This window comes from Athene cunicularia (assembly GCF_003259725.1).
Source record: "Athene cunicularia isolate RWA chromosome 12 unlocalized genomic scaffold, athCun1 chr12_part1, whole genome shotgun sequence".
In the NCBI taxonomy this organism is placed as follows: Eukaryota; Metazoa; Chordata; class Aves; order Strigiformes; family Strigidae; genus Athene; species Athene cunicularia.
In genome coordinates, this window is record NW_020799116.1 from 7,872,252 (window position 1) to 7,891,853 (window position 19,602).

At 37.9% G+C, this 19,602-nt stretch overlaps 1 protein-coding gene across 2 annotated transcripts in view; it reads right to left on the bottom strand.

The window, feature by feature from the left end:
* The window catches only part of TMF1 (TATA element modulatory factor 1), a 20,207-nt gene extending 697 nt beyond the window's left edge, over positions 1 to 19,510 (bottom strand). Inside the window, exons 1-17 of one of the 2 annotated variants that reach the window (XR_003399267.1) lie at positions 19,358 to 19,499; positions 15,706 to 16,949; positions 13,819 to 13,922; positions 12,810 to 12,936; positions 11,756 to 11,861; positions 10,953 to 11,095; positions 10,236 to 10,402; positions 9,897 to 10,053; positions 9,314 to 9,406; positions 8,557 to 8,713; positions 7,604 to 7,796; positions 7,205 to 7,274; positions 7,030 to 7,122; positions 5,885 to 5,995; positions 5,116 to 5,262; positions 4,515 to 4,640; positions 2,311 to 3,655 (exon numbers count right to left, since the gene is read on the bottom strand). Coding sequence is in view for 1 of the 2 variants with exons in the window: in XM_026857219.1 (XP_026713020.1) it covers positions 3,512 to 3,655; positions 4,515 to 4,640; positions 5,116 to 5,262; positions 5,885 to 5,995; positions 7,030 to 7,122; positions 7,205 to 7,274; positions 7,604 to 7,796; positions 8,557 to 8,713; positions 9,314 to 9,406; positions 9,897 to 10,053; positions 10,236 to 10,402; positions 10,953 to 11,095; positions 11,756 to 11,861; positions 12,810 to 12,936; positions 13,819 to 13,922; positions 15,706 to 16,949; positions 19,358 to 19,499 (3,324 nt within the window). In the remaining variant the exon portion in view is untranslated. Of the gene's footprint in view, positions 1 to 550; positions 3,656 to 4,514; positions 4,641 to 5,115; positions 5,263 to 5,884; positions 5,996 to 7,029; positions 7,123 to 7,204; positions 7,275 to 7,603; positions 7,797 to 8,556; positions 8,714 to 9,313; positions 9,407 to 9,896; positions 10,054 to 10,235; positions 10,403 to 10,952; positions 11,096 to 11,755; positions 11,862 to 12,809; positions 12,937 to 13,818; positions 13,923 to 15,705; positions 16,950 to 19,357 lie in introns of those variants that run through there. The other variant, XM_026857219.1, reaches the window with a different exon arrangement.
* Between the last annotated feature and the right edge of the window lie 92 nt (positions 19,511 to 19,602).

Consider the following 19,602-nt stretch of genomic DNA (forward strand, 5'->3'; position numbering starts at 1 on the left):
TCCGGGAACTTCCATCCCCGGCCCCGCTGGAGGGGCCGCTCAGGCTCGGGGGTGGCAACCCGCACCGCCCGTCGGTTTTACCCCATTGCTGCTCGGACAAGCGCCGCAGGCACCAACTCTCCCCCCGTTTCCAGGCTGGAGATGGGGTGCAGCCGCCCGTGACAGGGGAACCCGCGGGAGGAGAAGGGGCCGACGGCGGGTGCCGCAGCAGCGCCGAGCCCCGCTACCGACACGGCTGACCCCGAAAGCGGTTCTGCTTGAAGAAAGGAAATTAGCCTGAATTTCACGTTATCTTTAATCCCATTACTGCGGCGCCTTTATAAATAAACCAGCCTCTTGTACCTAAATACCCATGACACCACAAGATTGGAACTGGCATTCGTAACTCTAAACTCAAACTACGTTTGATAAATTCCAACTTCATCAGTATCTTCCTTTCATAGCACTAGGTTCATACGCAGCCAGCCACCACCAAACTATTTTAAGTCTTTTCTGAAAGAGAACCAGAACACCCTCTTAGCACAAAATTTTATTTTACCCTGACCCATGCTTTTTACAGTTTATACACATTTTACAACTAGAAAACAAAGTTCCAATTTCACCATACGATAAACCATTTTGTTTCATATTCAGGATCAAAATAGCCCTTATTAAAACATACGTACATAAATTGCAACAAATTTATTGCAGGACAAAAAAAATTAATGGAACTAACCCCCTCTCTCATGTACAGATACCTGGGATTTTGAACATCATCTCCTCTGGTCATACAGGATTCAACACCGTGCCGAGAGGCGAGGTCCAGCCCAGTCTGCACCTTGCCCAAATCCACCTTCCACAGAGCTGGAACTGGAAAACAGCTTGCTGTGAGTAAGCCTTTAAAGAGCATCTCTCCATACTTGCATATGCAGAGAAAATGAGGTATAAATTAGTTGTTTTCAGAAGGAATATTCTAAAATAATAAAGTTAAACAGAAGTGGGCATTCTGACCTAACTCCTTCCATTTTCCACGTTACTTTTCTAGGCAATGTCAGCAACAGCAATGAACTTAAGGTGTCCGAGCAGACATAAATGTTTCTTCACAAACAAGCATGTAAGATTTATATCGGAGATTACCAAACCAAACTTTAAAGTCTACGTTACCTTCCAACAGCCACTTTGTTTTCTAAGGCTTTAATAATTAAGACACAGTAGGCCATCTGTTTCTTATGTGATAATAAAGGTTGCACTGAACAGGAATAAAGAATCCAAAAATAGTCAATACAAGTATCTACACCTACTTTTGTAAAATTTAAAAATCTAATACTCTGACAAATGCTTTTATATCTAAAACAGTTAATGCTGACTGCATGTTAAAATTTCCCATTTACCTAACCTCTTCCTGAAAACCCAACAGTCCAAGACGTACTCAAAACTGCACCTGTGTCAGCCCTTGAGGAGTATCGACTCACACATTAATGCAGGAAGTGTTACCTTCAAAAGCACTAGCAGCAATAGGTCCACATAAAAGTTCAAAGGATTTTTTTTTTTAAATGGAGTGCTGTGTTTGTCTACCAAGACCGTAAAAAAAAATGGTGAAAATCAGCAATGTATTGATTTGCTGCAGTAGATAAAAGCTGAATATAAATTCTAATCTTTGATCATCACAAAGAGTTGCTTTCTTCTTTTTAGAAAAGGCTGAACTGCTAACATTGGCACATCATAATTCTAACACAGCAAAACAGTAAGTTCCAACAAGTGTTTTTATAGGGGGTGTGATTTTGGGGTTATTTTGTGAGAGGGTTAGGGGGGCGGGTGTTGATTGGGTTTTTTTGAAACTTAGAGCAACCAACCATGCTTCATGAAGGCAAAAAGTTAAATTCTAAAGTATTTTTAGAAGAAAAATGGTTTCACCGTGGTTTCCAAAAATGAAACTAAGACAGTAAGAGGGTAGTTATTTCCCACCTCCCCATAAAAAAAAAGTCTTTTATCTTATTAAAACAGTTAAAGATTCTATGACAGATGGCGAGTTAAGACAAAGTTTAGTGTTCTTGCTCTATGGCTTTATTGAAATCCTCATAATAACTGCCTGAATCTCAAACTGAACTAGGCTCTTCCAAACATACCCTTGCCTGTGTAACTTCAGTGACCAACTGCTCTCCCACTGAGGAATAAATCCCTAACGCCTGTAGGAAAGTCTTATTACTGAAAGGCTTTTCTCCATAAGCAATTTCTCATCATTCCCAGGCTTTGCCTCTCTCAGGCCACTGAATACACAAGCAGGAACAGAGTTTTCTAACACAAATTACAACGCACAGAGGAGAAAAAAACCTCTCACAACAGAGGCAACAGTATGATAAGCAAAGAATTTCAACTGCCGAGTATTTCACACGAGTACCTATTATGGCTACAGTTGAGATGTCACAAAATATTTGCTCTCTGGAATGCAGAGGAAGACGCAAGCTTCTTCCCCCAATTCTCAGCATTCCCAAGGGTCCGATACAAACATTTCCTCTGACATGACCGAAAATGCAGCTAAACTTCATGCCACATAGATGCTATTTGACCAATACCTTGCTTAAAGAATGGCATGAGAAATACTTTGCAGCCACTAGAGACTTGCTTGAAACCTATATTAAGTCACAGTACAAGTTTGCAAAAAAGTCAACCTTGCTACTTATATACAAGGAATCATGAGAGCAGCAGCAATTAAAAAAAAAAAAAAGAAAAAGAAAAATCACTTTTCTGCATTCTTCTGTTCGAACTACTGTTAAAAATCAGCATTCAAATCTAGAATATGAAATAATTCAGATTTCTGGTGTTAGAAGTTGAACACATTTAAAATTACAAGCAGAGCCACTGTCTCTAGACAGCTCCTGAGACAACACAAGCAACAGACAAGATGAAGCTGTAATTTATAGTCTCATGAGTCTCACACTCTGCTTAGATGTCTTAGTGTAGTCAGACTAATCTTATTTGTCTAAGAATAGAGAATTATCATCCTAACATGTGCAGATGTTAGAGTACAAATACAAGATTTTCCTGTCATAAAAATTATGCTCCAGATAGCAAGCCACTGGTATTCTGTTATTAAAAATTTACTAATGAGATTTTAGAAAAAAATCCTATTAACAACTCTTAAAAAAGACTTCCAATGTTTTTTTTCATAGATATACAGAGTTTATGAATCCAGGGCTACTTTAGTAAAACTCATGCCTTCCAGCGCTGGTCTCACAAGGTAACAATCACCATTTCTGCTTCTGTTTACAAGTAAAATGGTCCACTATTTAGCAAAAACTTAAATAAAGGGACAACTGAGAAAAAAAATTTAAATATTGCACAAATAATTTAACTGCAGACAGTACGAGACACTTAAAGCCTTGATTTTTTTTGTCAGCATATGAACTCTATTATATAGTCACGCTTTCTATAATACAGTGAGGTTTTTTTACAAGACACTTAAATTCAGCATTTACATAAACCATTATCTTTACAATCTGTTATCATATAACTTTAAGAGCTCCAGCAGGAATTAATTTTGTCTTTGTTTTAAAAGTTCATCTATCTGAGTCTTGTACATGTTTTTCACATCTTCAAGATCCAGTCGGAGTTCTTCGGCTTCTTCTGCTTTCTCTCCATACATCTGAAGAATTGTATTATATCTTTGATCCAAATCCTGAAAGGACATGGAGTTTGTTATCCAACTGTTTTTCAACTTAAAAAATGCTGCTGCTAGGATATTGTTTTGTGTACTAGGGAAAATAAGGCAGCATTATTTTATCAAAGGGTAACTACTTTACAATGAAGCACATAGTGAACTCTTCAAAAATACTTTATGCTTTGACTCTCTAAGTATGGCTAGAATTATACTCCAGATATAAAATGAAGATATTCCAAAGACAAAGATCCTTGACTACAAAGAATTTGTGCTGGCTTCAGAGGATATACTGAAGCACCTTGAAGTTCAACTGCTATAAGCATTAAAAAACATTTACCAAACTGCACCAAGTTTAATACAGGAATCACCAGTTTGTGAAATGTTTCACCAGGAAATGTAACATTCTGCATTTAAAGAACAATGATAATTTCCAAAATCCGTCCAAAAACTATTTCCAATATTTCGAGTTCTTACACATTCAGAGGATTAAAGTAATTGTCCTATTACCTTTATCAGTACTGCACACTCATTCAACTTCTGCAACAAACTCTCCTAAATCCTCACTATTTATCAAAACACTCCTTTCCTATAAAAAGACTACTTCCAGACAAGTGTCTTAAATGAGAGAAACAAAAAAATGTTCTCTCCCTGATTTAGCACGCAATCTTATGCACGGTGCGTATTCCTAATGAGTGGATTTTGAAGTGACCACGTAGTCATGGAGTAGGCATTTTCATATTCTACTATATGAAAGACAACACCCCAGGACTCTTCAGTCATTTATGATTAGGGACAGATTTCAATCCAGTCCTAAATTCATAGGGGTATTCCTAAAAAAAACACAAACCCATGAATTTTACTTCAGAAAGACACTTACCTTTAACTGTGCACGTAATTTTGGTATTTCCTTCACTTTTTCTTCAAGTTCATCATTTTGATTTGTTAATTTCACCAGTTCTTCTGCCATTATTGATCGAGTTTTCTCAAGGCTTCCAATTTCAAGCTAAGGTAAACACTTAATGATTAGAATGAAAGAATTTACCATATTTATAAAACACTGCATCAAAATATTTTGATAAAGTAATTAAGGCTTTTTCTTAAGCCAGACTATGAAACAGCACACCCTGGAAGCACTCTCATTTTCTCTTCAAATCTGATCAATCATGTGTTTTTCTTCTTTTTCAGATAGACAAGTTCAGTTTCCTGGATAGGTCCTTACCAAAACAAAAAAGGAAGGAACAAATCCTTCTCTTGCTCTTCCCTACACATACCTCTCCAGTGACCATCCTGGTTAATAGAACAGTCATTAAGGAAAGATAGAAGAGTGAATGCACTCCACTGTGAGGAGAGGGACCAAGCTTTCTGAATTTAAAATTGATTGCGTATATTTTATCTTGAATATAAACTTAGAATAGATATTGAGAGCATTAGCATTTACACTTATAAATGCTATGTTTGGTTAAGATTAACTACAGTACCTGTAGATGTGAAATCTCTCCTTCTCTTAGTTTTAGCTGTGACTGAAGGTTTTCAATTATACTTGAACCTGATCCCATCCTTATAGCATCGTAAAGATTGCTCCCACCAGTAGTTATTGGCCCAAATGAGTGATCGTGAGGATCATCCTATAAACAAAAGGTTAGAGAAGTATAAAATTAAACAAAGATGTGCACCCTTTGGAATCTTCCTTCTCTCAAAGTATTATTTCATTTCAGATTTAAAATTATACTGCCACTAGACAAGCATTTCAATGCTTAAAGTTTGGTTATAAACAAAAGCTTAAGGTGAATAGATGCAATTTAAGATAGCTCCTTACTGGCAAGTTCTCGTGTCACCTATACAACTGTCATTTAACTTGGACACCAATAGCCATATCCACAGGAAAGCAGCAGACTCCACACAGACCACACCAGTCAATGACACCGCTTAGGGGACAGGGTTGTGCCCCAAACCAAGACTGCTAGCAAAAATAAACCAATTTGACTCCTACTAGTGTTATTCAATTCTTCTACATGAACTCAGCACCTGTACATGTAGATATCACTCTGCAATAGAAGATGTAGTTTCACACTGTCTTTCTACAGTTACAGACATCTTATCTGAAGCCTGCTTACATTTTTACATAGGAATTACCTTGTCTAAGGCCAACATACTCTACCAAGAGTTATTTTCTACATTAATAATATTTTTTTTAAGAAAGCAGCAAGCAGCCTGTCAAAAAAAGCCTATGTAACTAATATGTGATACCTGTGAGAGGAAAGATGTCTGAAGACCTGCCATGTCCACTCCACTTATGGAACTAGAGCGTGACATAGTTGGAGTACTCGAAACAGTTTCAACCGTAAATGACTTCCGATCCTTAAAAAAAAAAAACCACACCCACATACATCACCAGTTAGATAAAGAAAAAACTTTACAAGATGGTCAAAGACAGATTCCATAAAGAACAGACTGCCCTTTTCCATCAACAATTACAGAAGTGTGACAGATAATCTTTCCCCTTCCCCCTCCCTAAAACATATGAAAGTTCAACAATGAAAAATTACTGTGCTACTAACACTTCTAGCCTACATTCAAATCCACAGACTTTTCAGGAAACAAAGACAGAAGTTGCAAATTACACTAAAAGAACTTCAGGTAGCCAAGGAAGATTGAGAGGCAGTTTTGTATGCCTAAATTTATCTCATGAAGAATATCTTCAACTCAGAAACATGTCTCTTTTTAGAATGCATGTTAGTACACTTAATTTAAAAAGTATTAATTCAATTCTGAGATTTCTCACATGCTAATGCCTTACTGACATACCTTCCAAACTAACCTCTTTTTACCAGCACCATCTGAAAGTATGCTAGCCTCTGAAGAATAAAGCACTTGGATTTTAGAACTGGAGATGGTAAGAAAGCAGTAATAGAAACAGTTTCACTTGAGTATCAGCTGCTAATCAGCCTTAACGAAGTTACTGGCTATTGAGGACTGTTCTGTGACTTAGGCTTAAGCTGGACATTACGCACAGTCATCTGAAACGCAAAGCAGGAATTCAGACTACTAGCATTGCTTCCACTAAGCAAAGAAAATAAGTATCTTCAGAAGAAAAAGAATCCAAGAGCATCCAAAAAAAACATCAAACCAATCATCTCCATTTTATCTCTTCTCAGGTTATATAAACTACTGTTCAAGATTCATTTCAGTGAGTATCACACAAGCACTCGCTTCACTAGAAATAAAAAGCAGTCACAACAAAGAAAAAGCTAAGTCCCTAATGCCCAAGCTGACAAGTACATACTGTACTGCTCTAAGTCCACTTTATTGCTTATGACAATTTCAGGTTCTAGATACCTACTAAAATAATGATAGTATCAGTAAAATTGAACAGAAATGTTAGGTTTTGGTACCTTCTCCTTTGCTGCTTCTTGCACAAAAATTGCCTTCTTTCTTTCCTGTTCAACTTTCATCTTCTCCATTTCTAACTGAGTAGCTAGCAGCGTCTACAAAAATAAATACAGGTTGTTAACTCCTGCTAGCTCAGAAAGCAATGATAGCATAGCTTAAAGCTGAAGTAAGCAATACCTTCTCTTTCTTCGCATCTTCCAACGTTTTTGCATACTCATCTTTGAGTCCTTCTAGTTCAACCTCATACCTACATTGAGAAAAGAAAAGGTACAGCAAGTGAGTAAATAAGTATTCCGTGTTTACTTAAGATTCACATACTTTTAAAACAAACATAGCTTCAAGGCTTTAAAACATTATGAAAGTAATATACTTCAGATAATCTTTAGCATGAAACAAAATACCCTTAACAAGCTGGGCAGCTTTATCAATAGCTGTCATTCTGCACAGTCATATCACCCAACAGAACCAAGTCTTCCACATTGCAAAGAGATCTGCTGCACAGGGTTACCTAAAAGGCAGTTTACTCCATTTCTCTACAGTTTTAAAGAGACACTGTTAACCAATAATGCAACTCACCTACTGTTTTCATTTTCCATCTTCTTCAGCCTGCTTCTCTCCACTTCCAGCTGAGCCTGAAGGCGTGTATTTTCTTGCCTTAAAAGACTATTCTGAGATTCAGTAGAAGACATCTGAATTTTATTAGAAAGAAGTTCTTCTGTAGCAGCTCGTTCTCTCTCAGCAGCTGCTGCTAGAAGAGTTTGAGACTCACCTAATATTAAGAAAAACATTGAATTTAACTTTTTTGAGCAAACACCTGTAACATGGGCCAATTATTTAAGCATCAAAATGGAATTTCAATTTTTTTAGAGTAAATTAATTTTTCTTTTTAAAGAAAACCCAAACATTACCAAAACAACCCCAGAACTGTTTTCTGCTGTAAAACAAACTAAACATTTGTCACCATACAGTTAGGGAAATAAAGCAATGCAGAACAAGACTTCATACTCTTTCAGAATGCAATATACAACTACAGAGTACCTCCAGAAAAATGGTAATTTCTCTGGGTCCACCTTTGGGCATTCTATGCATTTTTCATTTAAAATACTAGATTACTACTGTATCAACAAATCTATTTCTCATTACCTATGCAGTTAGGTAAGTAAATGATTCAAAACTTTACAATACAGAATCTAAGCACCAAGCTTGACAACTGAAAATGCTGAGGTATTTCCAGGGTCTCAATGTCCATCCTTCCTTTAGATACTGTAAGGACATGTACACCTTAACACCTCTATCTTACAATCTTAAATTCACACACTGTGTTTTAAAGAGAATCAGTGAATTACCCGTCCAAGAACCTTGGCAGAATACCCCAACACACCATTTCCTTACAGATAAGCATTTTGTGCTCATCCCTCCTGACCCACCATCCACGCTCTGGGTAAGTGTCAAGCCTTTTCATTTACCTTCAGCCATCTCCCATCCTCATCAAGAGCCTCACTGTTCAGTAAAAGCTAAAAACCTCTTACCAAGTCTGTCAGAAAGATTCTTTTCCAATTTTTCCCATGCAGAGGTTTGTGCTCCCAGCGTGGCTTGCAGATTTTCTATCTGCCGGAGAAGTGGCCGTGTAGCAGATGTAACACTTTGACTTAGTTCTTGGTTCCGGCTCTCTGCTTCTTGAAGTCTCTGAAATCACAAATTAAATATAATTAAGCTTTAAAATCATATGATAGATTAAAAGATCAATACAGAATTCAGCTACACACGTAGCAGTTGCTTTACATTCTAGAACTCTTATGTTCAGACTCACAGTAAAGCCTGAAATTCCAAGACAGAAGCCTAACATTTTTAGATACATGAATGAGCAACAGCCCAGAAATTTACATTTCAAGAGCCCTCTGGACATCACTTGAAACATTTTGGCAACAATCTATCTTCTGGACCTTAAGAACAGGAAAAATATTAAACAGTAGCTAAAGAGTCATTTAAAACAAATTTGCTAGCAATTTTAGAAGATTATTATAATCCTAATGGTTGTACTTCATTTTATGCTAAAAAGGATAGCATTACATTTAAAAGGAATCACAAAAATTCTAATTTTGTTTTCAATATGTGATTAAAACCCCATTTCCTTCAATATTTTTACTGTTGTTCTACACAGGACAAATACTGCAGGTAACCAGGAAAACAATGCCTCTTTTTCAGGCTATTAATGTCACAGTAGTATTTCATTTTCAGCCGCCCTCCTTGCAGACACAATTTGGCATCATCTGTTTGGTATAGCACCTGTTGTAGTTCACCGATTTCCTGGCGTAAATAATCTTCTTTTCTTGCTGCCTGCTGTTCTGCACGTTGCAGCGCTAGCCTCAGGTCTGCCACCTAAATAAACAAGATGTCATCACTAGTTTCTTGCCAAAATTAATAGCGTCACCTATTCATTGCTACAGTCCTATACCATTGTTAAACACTGTCCAGCAGAGTATGCCCGTTTTCAAGTTAAAGGCTTAAGTTCTGCATTCACACAAATAGTTACTTATTTATCTATCACTAAAAACTTTGTCCAACTAAATTTCTTGAATTTTACATCATGGTAAGAGCACTACAAACTTAACAGAGCCTGTCAAAGTCCCTTGATTTAGACATGTAAAATTAGAAGTATTTTTTAACAAAACTAAAATTTTAAAGCTTAGCACAACTACCACTAAAGACCGAAAAAGTTCACAGGAAAGAAATACACTGGGTATCTGCTAAGTACACAAAAATGAGTTCCACCTTATATTGCATCTGGTTCATTACGTCAGATGCACACACCATCTGAGTACATTCACTTGTTCAATGAAAAATTTTATTCACTGCATTTAAGACCCACCTGAATTGCCAAAGCTTCTTGTTGCTGTCGTGCCTCATCCTGGGCCTTCTCCAGAGCTAACCCAAGCTCTTCCTTTGCCTTCATTTCCCGACTTAGGGCTGCTTCTTGTGCCTCACTGTCCTTTGTAGCGTTAGCTTTATGAAGATCTGCGAGTTCCCTGGGGAAGAAAGAAAAAAAAAAAACCAAAACAAAACAGCAATGCTTTTTACAGTTTATACAATGCCAACAGTGACTTTGCAAATAACTTTGTCATATATTAACATTTCACAAGCCCTGCACAAGAAATAGACGCAGGAGCTGAATCTATGGTTGAAGACAGACACACAAAGATCTGCTTACTTGTAAGCACTGTCAAGTGCTGCCTGGACACTTCTGTTCCGTTCTTCAAGGTCTTCCACTTCTGCCTGCAGTTTAGCAAGATCCTTTTCCTGTCGCTCTACAACACTATTCAGTTGTTTAATGCTGTCTCGATGTTGCTTCTCAAGGTCTTCCTTGCCATCAAGCACCTATGAGAGTGCAAGCAAGAAGCATGAAACTAATCCCAGTGCATGGGGCAGACAACGTCATTGGAGCACAATGACAACCGTGGCAACCAATTCAGGATGAAGTTACACAAAACGGCTAAACCCATCTAACATTTTGCCAAGAGAAAGATTTTGTTTCCCAGAGCATGTCCATCTTCCCCAGAGGAGGGAGCTCCTCTTCACCATAGTTTCATACACTTCCTCATACTGGGTCTGCTGCTTTTGGTTCAATAACCAGCTGAGCAAAACCACTGCCTAAATTTTGTTGGTGCAGTTTTTCCACCTAAAATTTAGTGTACTGAAGTGGTCAGCCCACCTGATAGCCAGCAGTGCAGGTGCGAACAAGCAGCTAGAACGATACCTGACCTCAGTTTTAAACTGCTCTGAAATCACAGCTCAGTGTTCCAGTAATATGAAACGGAGAATTCTCCCAGAAAAAGATATCAGTCTGTCTAGAGCCTCCCCAAAAGGCTACTCTGCAGCTATTATAAAAATCTTGAAAAAAACCCCACCTCACAACCAAATATCTCACCTGTTTTAAATGTTGCAACTCCTCTTCCAATTCCTTAATTTTTTTGTTCTGTTTTGTGTTAGTATTTTCTCTCTCTTTTTCTTTGGCTCTTAATTTCTTAATAATGTTGGAATTGTGCAGCTGCTGTTTGGAAAGCTTTTCTCCTGTAAAGAAAATAAACATAAAGCTCGCACATACTGCTGTTATTCAATGAACTCTTTCTATTCACACCTCCCCCTGTTCTTCAGTCTTGTGAAAATAATAATCAAATACGTATGGAAATACTCTTACATTTTTTTCATGCAAGATCTTAAGTTTTATCTGACCTTGTCCTGAGATGACCTTGCTACACTAAGCTAGAATGAGATAAGATAGGCAGTGAAAGGCTTAGAAAGTAAAGCAAATGAGCTCGTCAAGCAAATGAGCTCAACACATCAGGAAAATAACCCAAAATGACCTGTTTGTTTAGTAACTATATTTTACTTCCAAAATTTAAAAGCAGTAAGAGAAACACTGTTGAAACACCTTAAACAATGCCCTACTTAGATTTCTGCTGAATGGAACATGGAGCGTTGCACTGCATGCTGGTTTTATCTCACAGCACCTTTTACTGCATACTGCAGAAAGAACCCCTCTAGCCATCTGTAGTTGACTGATCCCTTCTGTTGCTCTTCGCTATTAAACTAAATGGTTCAAATATTCAGGAACATGGAACATGCTTCAAATGTTGTATTTATTCCCATATAAAGAAGGCTCATATGTGAAGGCAGTACATTTCAAATTATTCTACAATTTTTTATAATTAACAAATTTTTGATTCCCACCTTCCTCCATTAATCCTTTGATTTGCTCTTCTTTTTCTTTCAGTAATTCAGCAGTTTCATTGGTATTAAGTCTAGTAGCCAATTCTTCTTTAATAGTCTTTACTTCCTAAAGAATAGGATAAAATACTTAAGATCATTTATTAAAATATATTTAGGGGAAAAACACACACTGATCACCTTTTTCTTCTCCCCTTCCTCTCAAAAGGCTTTTCTTTGAAAACAATTTCAGTTGGAAGGGAACTTGAGATTATCTGATCAAATCAGATTGCTCAGAGCCTTATTCCATCAAGTTTTAAAAACCTCCAAGGATTGAGACTCCGTAAATTCTCTGTACAATCTGTTCTAACCCCTCCTTCCAATTCCACTTTCTATACTTTAAACTTTTGCAATAAAGCCAGTTATATTCACACACAGTTATCAGATAATTTTCCTATTTCAATTTACTACTGTGCCAACACAGTGACACATACAGTGACAAAACAACTTTGAAAAATATTTTTTTTTCCAGTTACAGATTTGAGTTTTTGTTGCAGACTAGCAATAAGCTAGAGAAATATAATGCTGTGATACCAGGTCAAGAACATTTAAACTCCATAAACTTGTGCTGCAGCAGACTTCTTTGCTCATTCCAAACTAGTCTATCATCAGTCCTTAATTTTCCTACCAGTTAATCCTCTACAGAAGCCATTCCCATTCTTCACTACTCCCCCAACATCCCCAGGCCATTCTTCTCCATCACACCCATGCAAACACATATATGGCACAAGGAAAATGAGAGCAGACATTAGAACTTTTTTTTCCTAAAACCAGACTAACTTTAACTTAAATGTGTTCCCTAACTTGGTCTGCAACACAGCTGCAAGAATACATGTGTCAACACAAAGAAATAACAAGCAGCCTGGGAGGCTAGAATCAGCTTCCTCACTACTAATACCATGAGATAGCACCTGTCAGTCTCATGATTTTCCCTAGCTTAATTTTTATTAATTTACCTCAATAAATTTAACTGTGTTCTAAAATAATAAGTATTCATTTCACTAAAAAGCCACATTACCTTTTTAGCTGCATCTCTTTCTTTGCAGGCTAGCTGGAGCTTCTTTTCAGCATCTGCAATTCGCTGAGCAAACTCCTCTTTAAGAGATGAAAGGCTACTGCTCTCTTCTTTCATTCTAAACATCTCACTACATTTAAAATTAACATTTCAGAACAGTTGCACGGTTATGTGACATTCCAAGCAGTTTGTAACAGGCTGTCTTAAATACTTTCAAAATGGGGGTTTTGGGTTTATTTTACATGTGTTAACCAGAAGTCAAAAAACCACAGCCACATTAGAAGCACTAATTAAAGATCTTCATTAATTCAGTAATTTACCCACAAAAACAATGAAATGCTTGATTTACACCTTAAATGTTTTGCCCCTTTATCAATTTCTTTCTGATTAACCAGTCTGTATCATACACAGGGCAAATGATTAAATGTATTTTTAAGGTAAAATCAATTTAGTCATTAAATGATGCCTTCACATATTTTGTGTAAATTTTTAAACTTGATATTTGATCAATAAACTAGTAAATCCAAATTCTTATTTCCTTTTTCTTTTAACTGAATTAAATAATGAATTCAGGTTTTCCCCCTACAACCAGCCCTTCTACCACATCTTCACTGACTACATTTTAGTCAGCAAATTACTTAGTAAATCAAGTTTATCCATCTGTATCAGAAAACTCAGTGTCCCCTAGTAGCTCAATGCAGTCTTATAACAAAGGTCTTTATTAATAATCAAGTCTGACTGTACACATCTGTGTGTCATTCCTACTGCTTGCTTACTGAAAAATCTTTCGCTATCCTTTTCCCAAAAAGAGATTTTGGCCCCAAGAAAGAGTGTGGCTTTAAAGAATACCATCACAGCACATGCAATCATTATTTCCACCTTTCTCAAACAGTGCACATCCCTTGCAGCCTTTGTTCTAGTTATAAATCTACTTGTTTTACAATATTGTCTACTGATTGTATTACAGTAAAATTACAGTTACACCCACTACTGTGTTTATTTTCATACTTACTCTTTTAGGTTATCATAAGCTTCTTCCAGGCGCGCCTTTTCTTTACTAGTACTTAATAACTGTATTTCCCTCTTCTCCAGTTTCTCAGTTAATGAATCAATCATCTGGACAATGTTTTTACAGATAAAGATCAGATGAATGGGACAATTAAAACACAAGAGGGGCAGGCTTCCCCTTTCCCCCCACCATTCCCTCCCAACACTATTTAAAGCTGAACTTGTCAATGTTTCTAGGAATTTGAGGTAAAAGTCAGTGAAAATTACCGTGGTTTAGCCACATTAATTTAGAACTAAGCAATATCTAAGCACAAGACACCTGTTTTCTACAGGCGTAGAAATCCTACCAAGGAAGCACATGTGGCTCAGCTAAGTCCCTCAACAAAATCATCAACAGTTATATTTAATTATAAATGAAGTTTTTAAACAGAGGTGATAGCCTATAAAAGTATAGCTAACATTAACCGCTAAGACTCCCAGTGCTCCTTATAGCACTCTTTACAGAATAAGGTCTCTTCTGTGAAAGGTTAGCACAAAACAGCAAAACAGCATCAGATGAAGGAAGAAAAGTTTCAGACAGGGTCAAGAGCTCTTACATCATCAAAATCGTTTCTTAATACCAAGTTTTGGAAAGTTAAATATAGAGAAATGACACAAACATACATGCAAATACACAAATATTTAAATAATTAAACAGATTCTATAAATGTAGTTCAATACAGACAACGAAAGACAAAATTTGCTGGTTTTCTATTTCCCACGATGTGTAACCATTTAAGTTAGGAAAACTTACAGATAATAGTCCATGGCTTTGGAGTTCGCTAAGGAATTTACACTGACATTCTGTAAGATTTACACACAAAACAAATGTTTTCCTTAAAACAGATGACATCAGGGTTTTATGAATTGCCACAAGCAATTGCTTTTCCTTTATTGCTATGAGAAACACCATCAGTGTTGCAAACATGACTACAGGGCAAAGCCAGGAGTAGGGAAAATCATGTCACATATTATGCACAGACTATAAGCAAAGCAAAACGCAAAGAAACAGAGCAAAACACATGTCAAAGGAGCTCATAAGTTAAAAACAAGAACAAAGGGACAGGAAGGTGACCAAGGAAATGGAGAAAGGAAATAGTGCCAACTATCTTTGCAGACCTGGACAAAACACACTGCTTGAAAGCTCCAGTTTGGGCTCCCATACACTTGAATACCCTACTTCATCACATTTCCAGTCATTCCATCTATCTAAACCAGCTATACAAATTTCTTTTAATCTATTCACTATTCATAACTATACTTATCTTCTTCATTAAAAGCCCAGTGTACCTTCTTTTAAAAAGTAAAGACTATCTCTGCTAAAAAACAAACATTAATTTATCTAGCAAAACGGACTTATTTACACTACTGCTGTCCTCATAGAACATGAATAATGCTCCTAGAACGTAATAAAATTTGGACAGTTTTTAAGTCTGTGGAAAAAAATGCTTGCAAAATACTATCTTGATAATTGCTGAAATACTAAAGCCTTGTACTTCCACAGTTCAAATCAAAATAATTCAAGGAATCTCCTCCACCCTTCAGAGAAAAAAAAAAAATATACCAAAGAATTAAAATAACACATTTGACTTATCAAGGCTTCCTGTTTGCTAGCACTACTCACAATTCACAGTAACGGTAACTACGCTGGTTAGGTGAAATCCAAAACTCTTTAACCATAAATTTCACCAGTGTTCTTCCACTGCAGATCAAGGACAGTTTTCTATAAGGTAAGGTAGTTCAGCAACAATTAATCTGTTCATATAAAGTGAAGATAATACCTATATAAGGAGATGATAGGAATTTCACTTGTAATTAAAGGATGTGTTTGCAAAAAAAATTTTACAGTTACCTTTTTAAGCTCTTGCTTTTCAGTGTCCTCTTCTAACAATTTTTCAACAGCATCCTGCTGCAGCGGCTCAGTCTCCTCATTCACAGTCTGTTCTTCAACAGTTTGCACAGTAGCAACCAAAATATCTGGCTGCTCAGAATTAACGGGGGTCGCGCTTCTCCCGCTCTCTTCCATCTCAGCTTCCTCAGCATGTAAAACAGAAGTGTCATTCAAATTTTCAGATTTATTTTTCAGGGCATCAACCATTTCTGTCTTTGGTGCAGAATGACTGACAGCGACAGATGCTGAAGCAGAAGCCCTTCCTGATAACTCATCATCTGAATTTATTTCACTTACACTTCTACTATCTAAAGACTGTACGCTAAACGAATCAATTCTTTCAAAAGCATCAGAGGAGCAGCAGCTCTCGGTCATTTTTTGGAAGTCATCTAAACGATTATAATCTGCACAGGCAGATGTAGATAAAAGCTGAAATGATGTTTGCATTAGATGAAGACTGGATTTTGAATCTGCAGCTTCTTGTCTTGAACTTACTGAGCTCTCACTTATTACACTTTCATGGTCCAGAACTTCAATATCACTAGTTGTGGATGTCCCCGAGGAGAAAGTGCTAATTGGAGGTGATGGTGTATTGCTTTGCCTGTCCTCAGTCTTTCGTTCCTTAGTTTCCAAACTCACATCTTTTGTACCTGCATTAAGGGGCTGTGAAGTGCTATCCCGAACACCTCCCCTCCCATCCCCTCCTACACTGGATTTTTCGTTAAGAGCATCTTCAGGTGCTTCCAAACTTAGAGCCGACACGTTTTTGTCAGTAACTTCATTTGTGCTTTCTTCAGGCTTAGCATTAGACTTCAGCACAGAACTCTCTTCTGATTTCTCCTTGGGAATATCGAGGTTTTTCAAGTCCACTAGGACAGCTACAGAAGAATCCTTTACTTCTGCCTCTGTCGTCACTGGTACTTCCAGTTGACTGGGGTGCTGAGACTCCTTTAAAGTGCTTTTCACTTCCTCTTTGGGTCGCTGTGATTTGGCTGGAGGTTTGGACACCACTGGATTTTTCTGTATACTCTGAACGTCTGTTGGAGAGAGAAAGGCACTGAAGAAGTTTTCAGATTCATCTACTACCGTCCTTCTCACTGGCTTAGTGATTGCTGTTGGCGATATTGGCTGATTCTGTGGTTCTGTATTTGAACTTAAGCCCCAGGAAGATGTATCCCATCCTCCACTTATGAGAGAATTTGTTCCTAAAACAATAAAAAAAGAGATAGACCAAGAACATTTAAAACATATTATTTGCCAATATTTGTCTTTTTAGATGCAACAGTTCAGAAAAAAATGTTTTCAGTATCATGTAACTTGAAAGTTAATATTATACATGATCACAAACAGCATCGTTTTCATTACTACTTCTTTCCAAAGCTTGGAACTGATTTTTAGACAAAGCATAAACAGCAACATAAGTGAAAACATACACAAATTACACCAGCAAATCCAAGAGTGACAATTTCAGAAAAAGATAGGGAGAAGTGTCTGGGAAGGGAAAACAAGCCACACAGCATTCTGAAAGCTATAAGGGCAAATCTGAAGCATCTTTGGGTACAAAAAGCAAGCATTTCCTTTGCAAAGGAAACAAGCAAAAAAGAACGTGACCTCCTGCTTCCCACAGTGAGAGCAAGCTAGGCAAAACAATCTGAAAAACTGTAGTTTAAAAAGGAGAGAATTACACAGATTACAAAAGGAGGAAACAATTACTAGGTCTTAAAAGTTATCTGCCAGTTGCACACAGACAAACATGTCACACACTATTACAGAAAACCGGGGAAAAGTTTTAAACATTTGTAGAATTTACATTGTAAGAAGGGTTCTCGCCCTTTCAGTTTGTGACATATTTTTCCTTTCAAACCAAGCAACAGCACAAAGCTGACAATACAAATTGTCAGCAGCCCAGCTAAGATAATAGTTTTCTTCTCCCGTGGAGAAATACCAAACTGATGAGTTCTGAAGCTGCCCTGAAACAACATCAACAGTTCCTATTATTGCATTTCTTCAGGTTTTCCAGGACTTGTCAACAGGAAGGTTAGTAAGAACTTCAGAATCAAATTTTAGTAGTATCCCAAGCAAGAAAGATAAATTTAAAAATCCCCAATTTTATTTTGTACCTACAAACATAACCTGGATAATGTAAATATTTCAGGCTACTTAAAAACAAGCTCACTTTATACAGCAGCATCTATTACAAACCACTGAATTACAATATTTAAAGCAGACTACCCCTTTCAGAAAGTGTTGACAGCTACTGGCCTCAAGATCTCAAATTCAGATAATTACTGCTCTCACCGCCAAAAATATCACAAACATCTGATTTATTACTACCTTGTCTGTGATTCAATAGCTACAGAAAAAGCCCTGTGAGTGAACTGTAACATTCAGAAAATACTGACTAATTTTAAAAACATTCCCTGAAAAACAGATGCAGGCTGATCTTTGCTGCTCTCCTTATAAATTACACAACTACTACGAATACTAAGATATAAACTAAATTTAAAAAAGCTTCAGGCAACTCTGAAGCTTTAAGAAACTAAGCATGACACAATCTTTTATAAACAATTCCTGTAATTTAAGATGTCACTGGAGTAAGTTACTGCCAAGCCCTTGCTCCCACAAAGGGATGAAGACATGCAAAACTGACCCTACACTTTTCTGAGAAATCAACCTAGAAAGCACTTTCAATTGTTACAGCTTTCAGTTTTCAAAAATCTAATTCTGCTGTGGCTATACGTGGAAATAACCTCCTCCTACAAATACACACATATCTTCCAGATATAGTTGCAATAAAGACACAGATTCCAGATGACTTAGCTTACCATCCTTTTCTTCATTATCTTTAAGGTGTTATTTATGGCAAAAAAATGTTTGCAACGAGAGGGCTCTTTTTTGCTCCTTCGTTTCCAAACAGCAGCTTAGGACTGGTCATTCTTTCAGGTTCTACATTACATTAGCACACGTACAAAGCAGACACTTCCTCATAACCAAGCCCTGACAATTTTTCCACCAACACATTCCTTTCAATAGATGTTGGAGGATTATGAACTTAACGCCACAAAAAGTGGAAACTTCAATTAGCTTACACGGACCACATTTTCAGCTTCTGTTCTACTTTTACTGTCGCAAAGAGTGAATCCATGCACACCTGAAGGAACATAACTTCCCCTTTTTTATAAACTTAATATGTTTTCATCACCTATTAGTCCCTTGGCAACAAAAATAACGCCTTAAGAAACACGAGTATGAAGCGCAGTGCTACCCGTGCAACAAAAGCAGGACACTGGTGACAACCACCAGGTCCTGCGTGCGCTGCTGAGGTTTCCTCAGCTTTTTGTCAATGTTATCCCTCCCTCGCCTGTGAGGGGGGACCGACGAGTACCACAGGCACTGCAGACGGGCTTTGGACAGGGAGGGCTGGTTCAAGAGCCCCAAGTGTAACCCACCGCCCCGGGTTAAGGGTTGAGACAGGGAAGGGTGAGGGGAAGGCGCCGCCCCGGCCGAGCCCGCTGCAAGGGCCGGGCCGGAGGCCGGGAGGCCAGGCGGCACAGCCGGCCCCACACGGAGGGCTGGGGGCATGGCCAGGGCTGCCCCCGTCGCACACGCTTACCGTCGCCGTAGTCGGGGATGACGGCGTCGGGCCAGGGGCTCTCCTCGGCCTGGATGTCCAGCACCCGGTCGATAGATTTCTGGGCCTGCGACAGCGCCTGCTTGGCGAAGCTGGACAGCTGCGAGGCATTGAACCAGCTCATCCTCCGCGCTGCCCGGAACGCTATGCAGGGCAACAGCGATTCTCGTCCTCCGTGCTTGCTTTTTCTCAGAATGGGGCTTGGTGAGCGTTTTCGGCCGAAAACG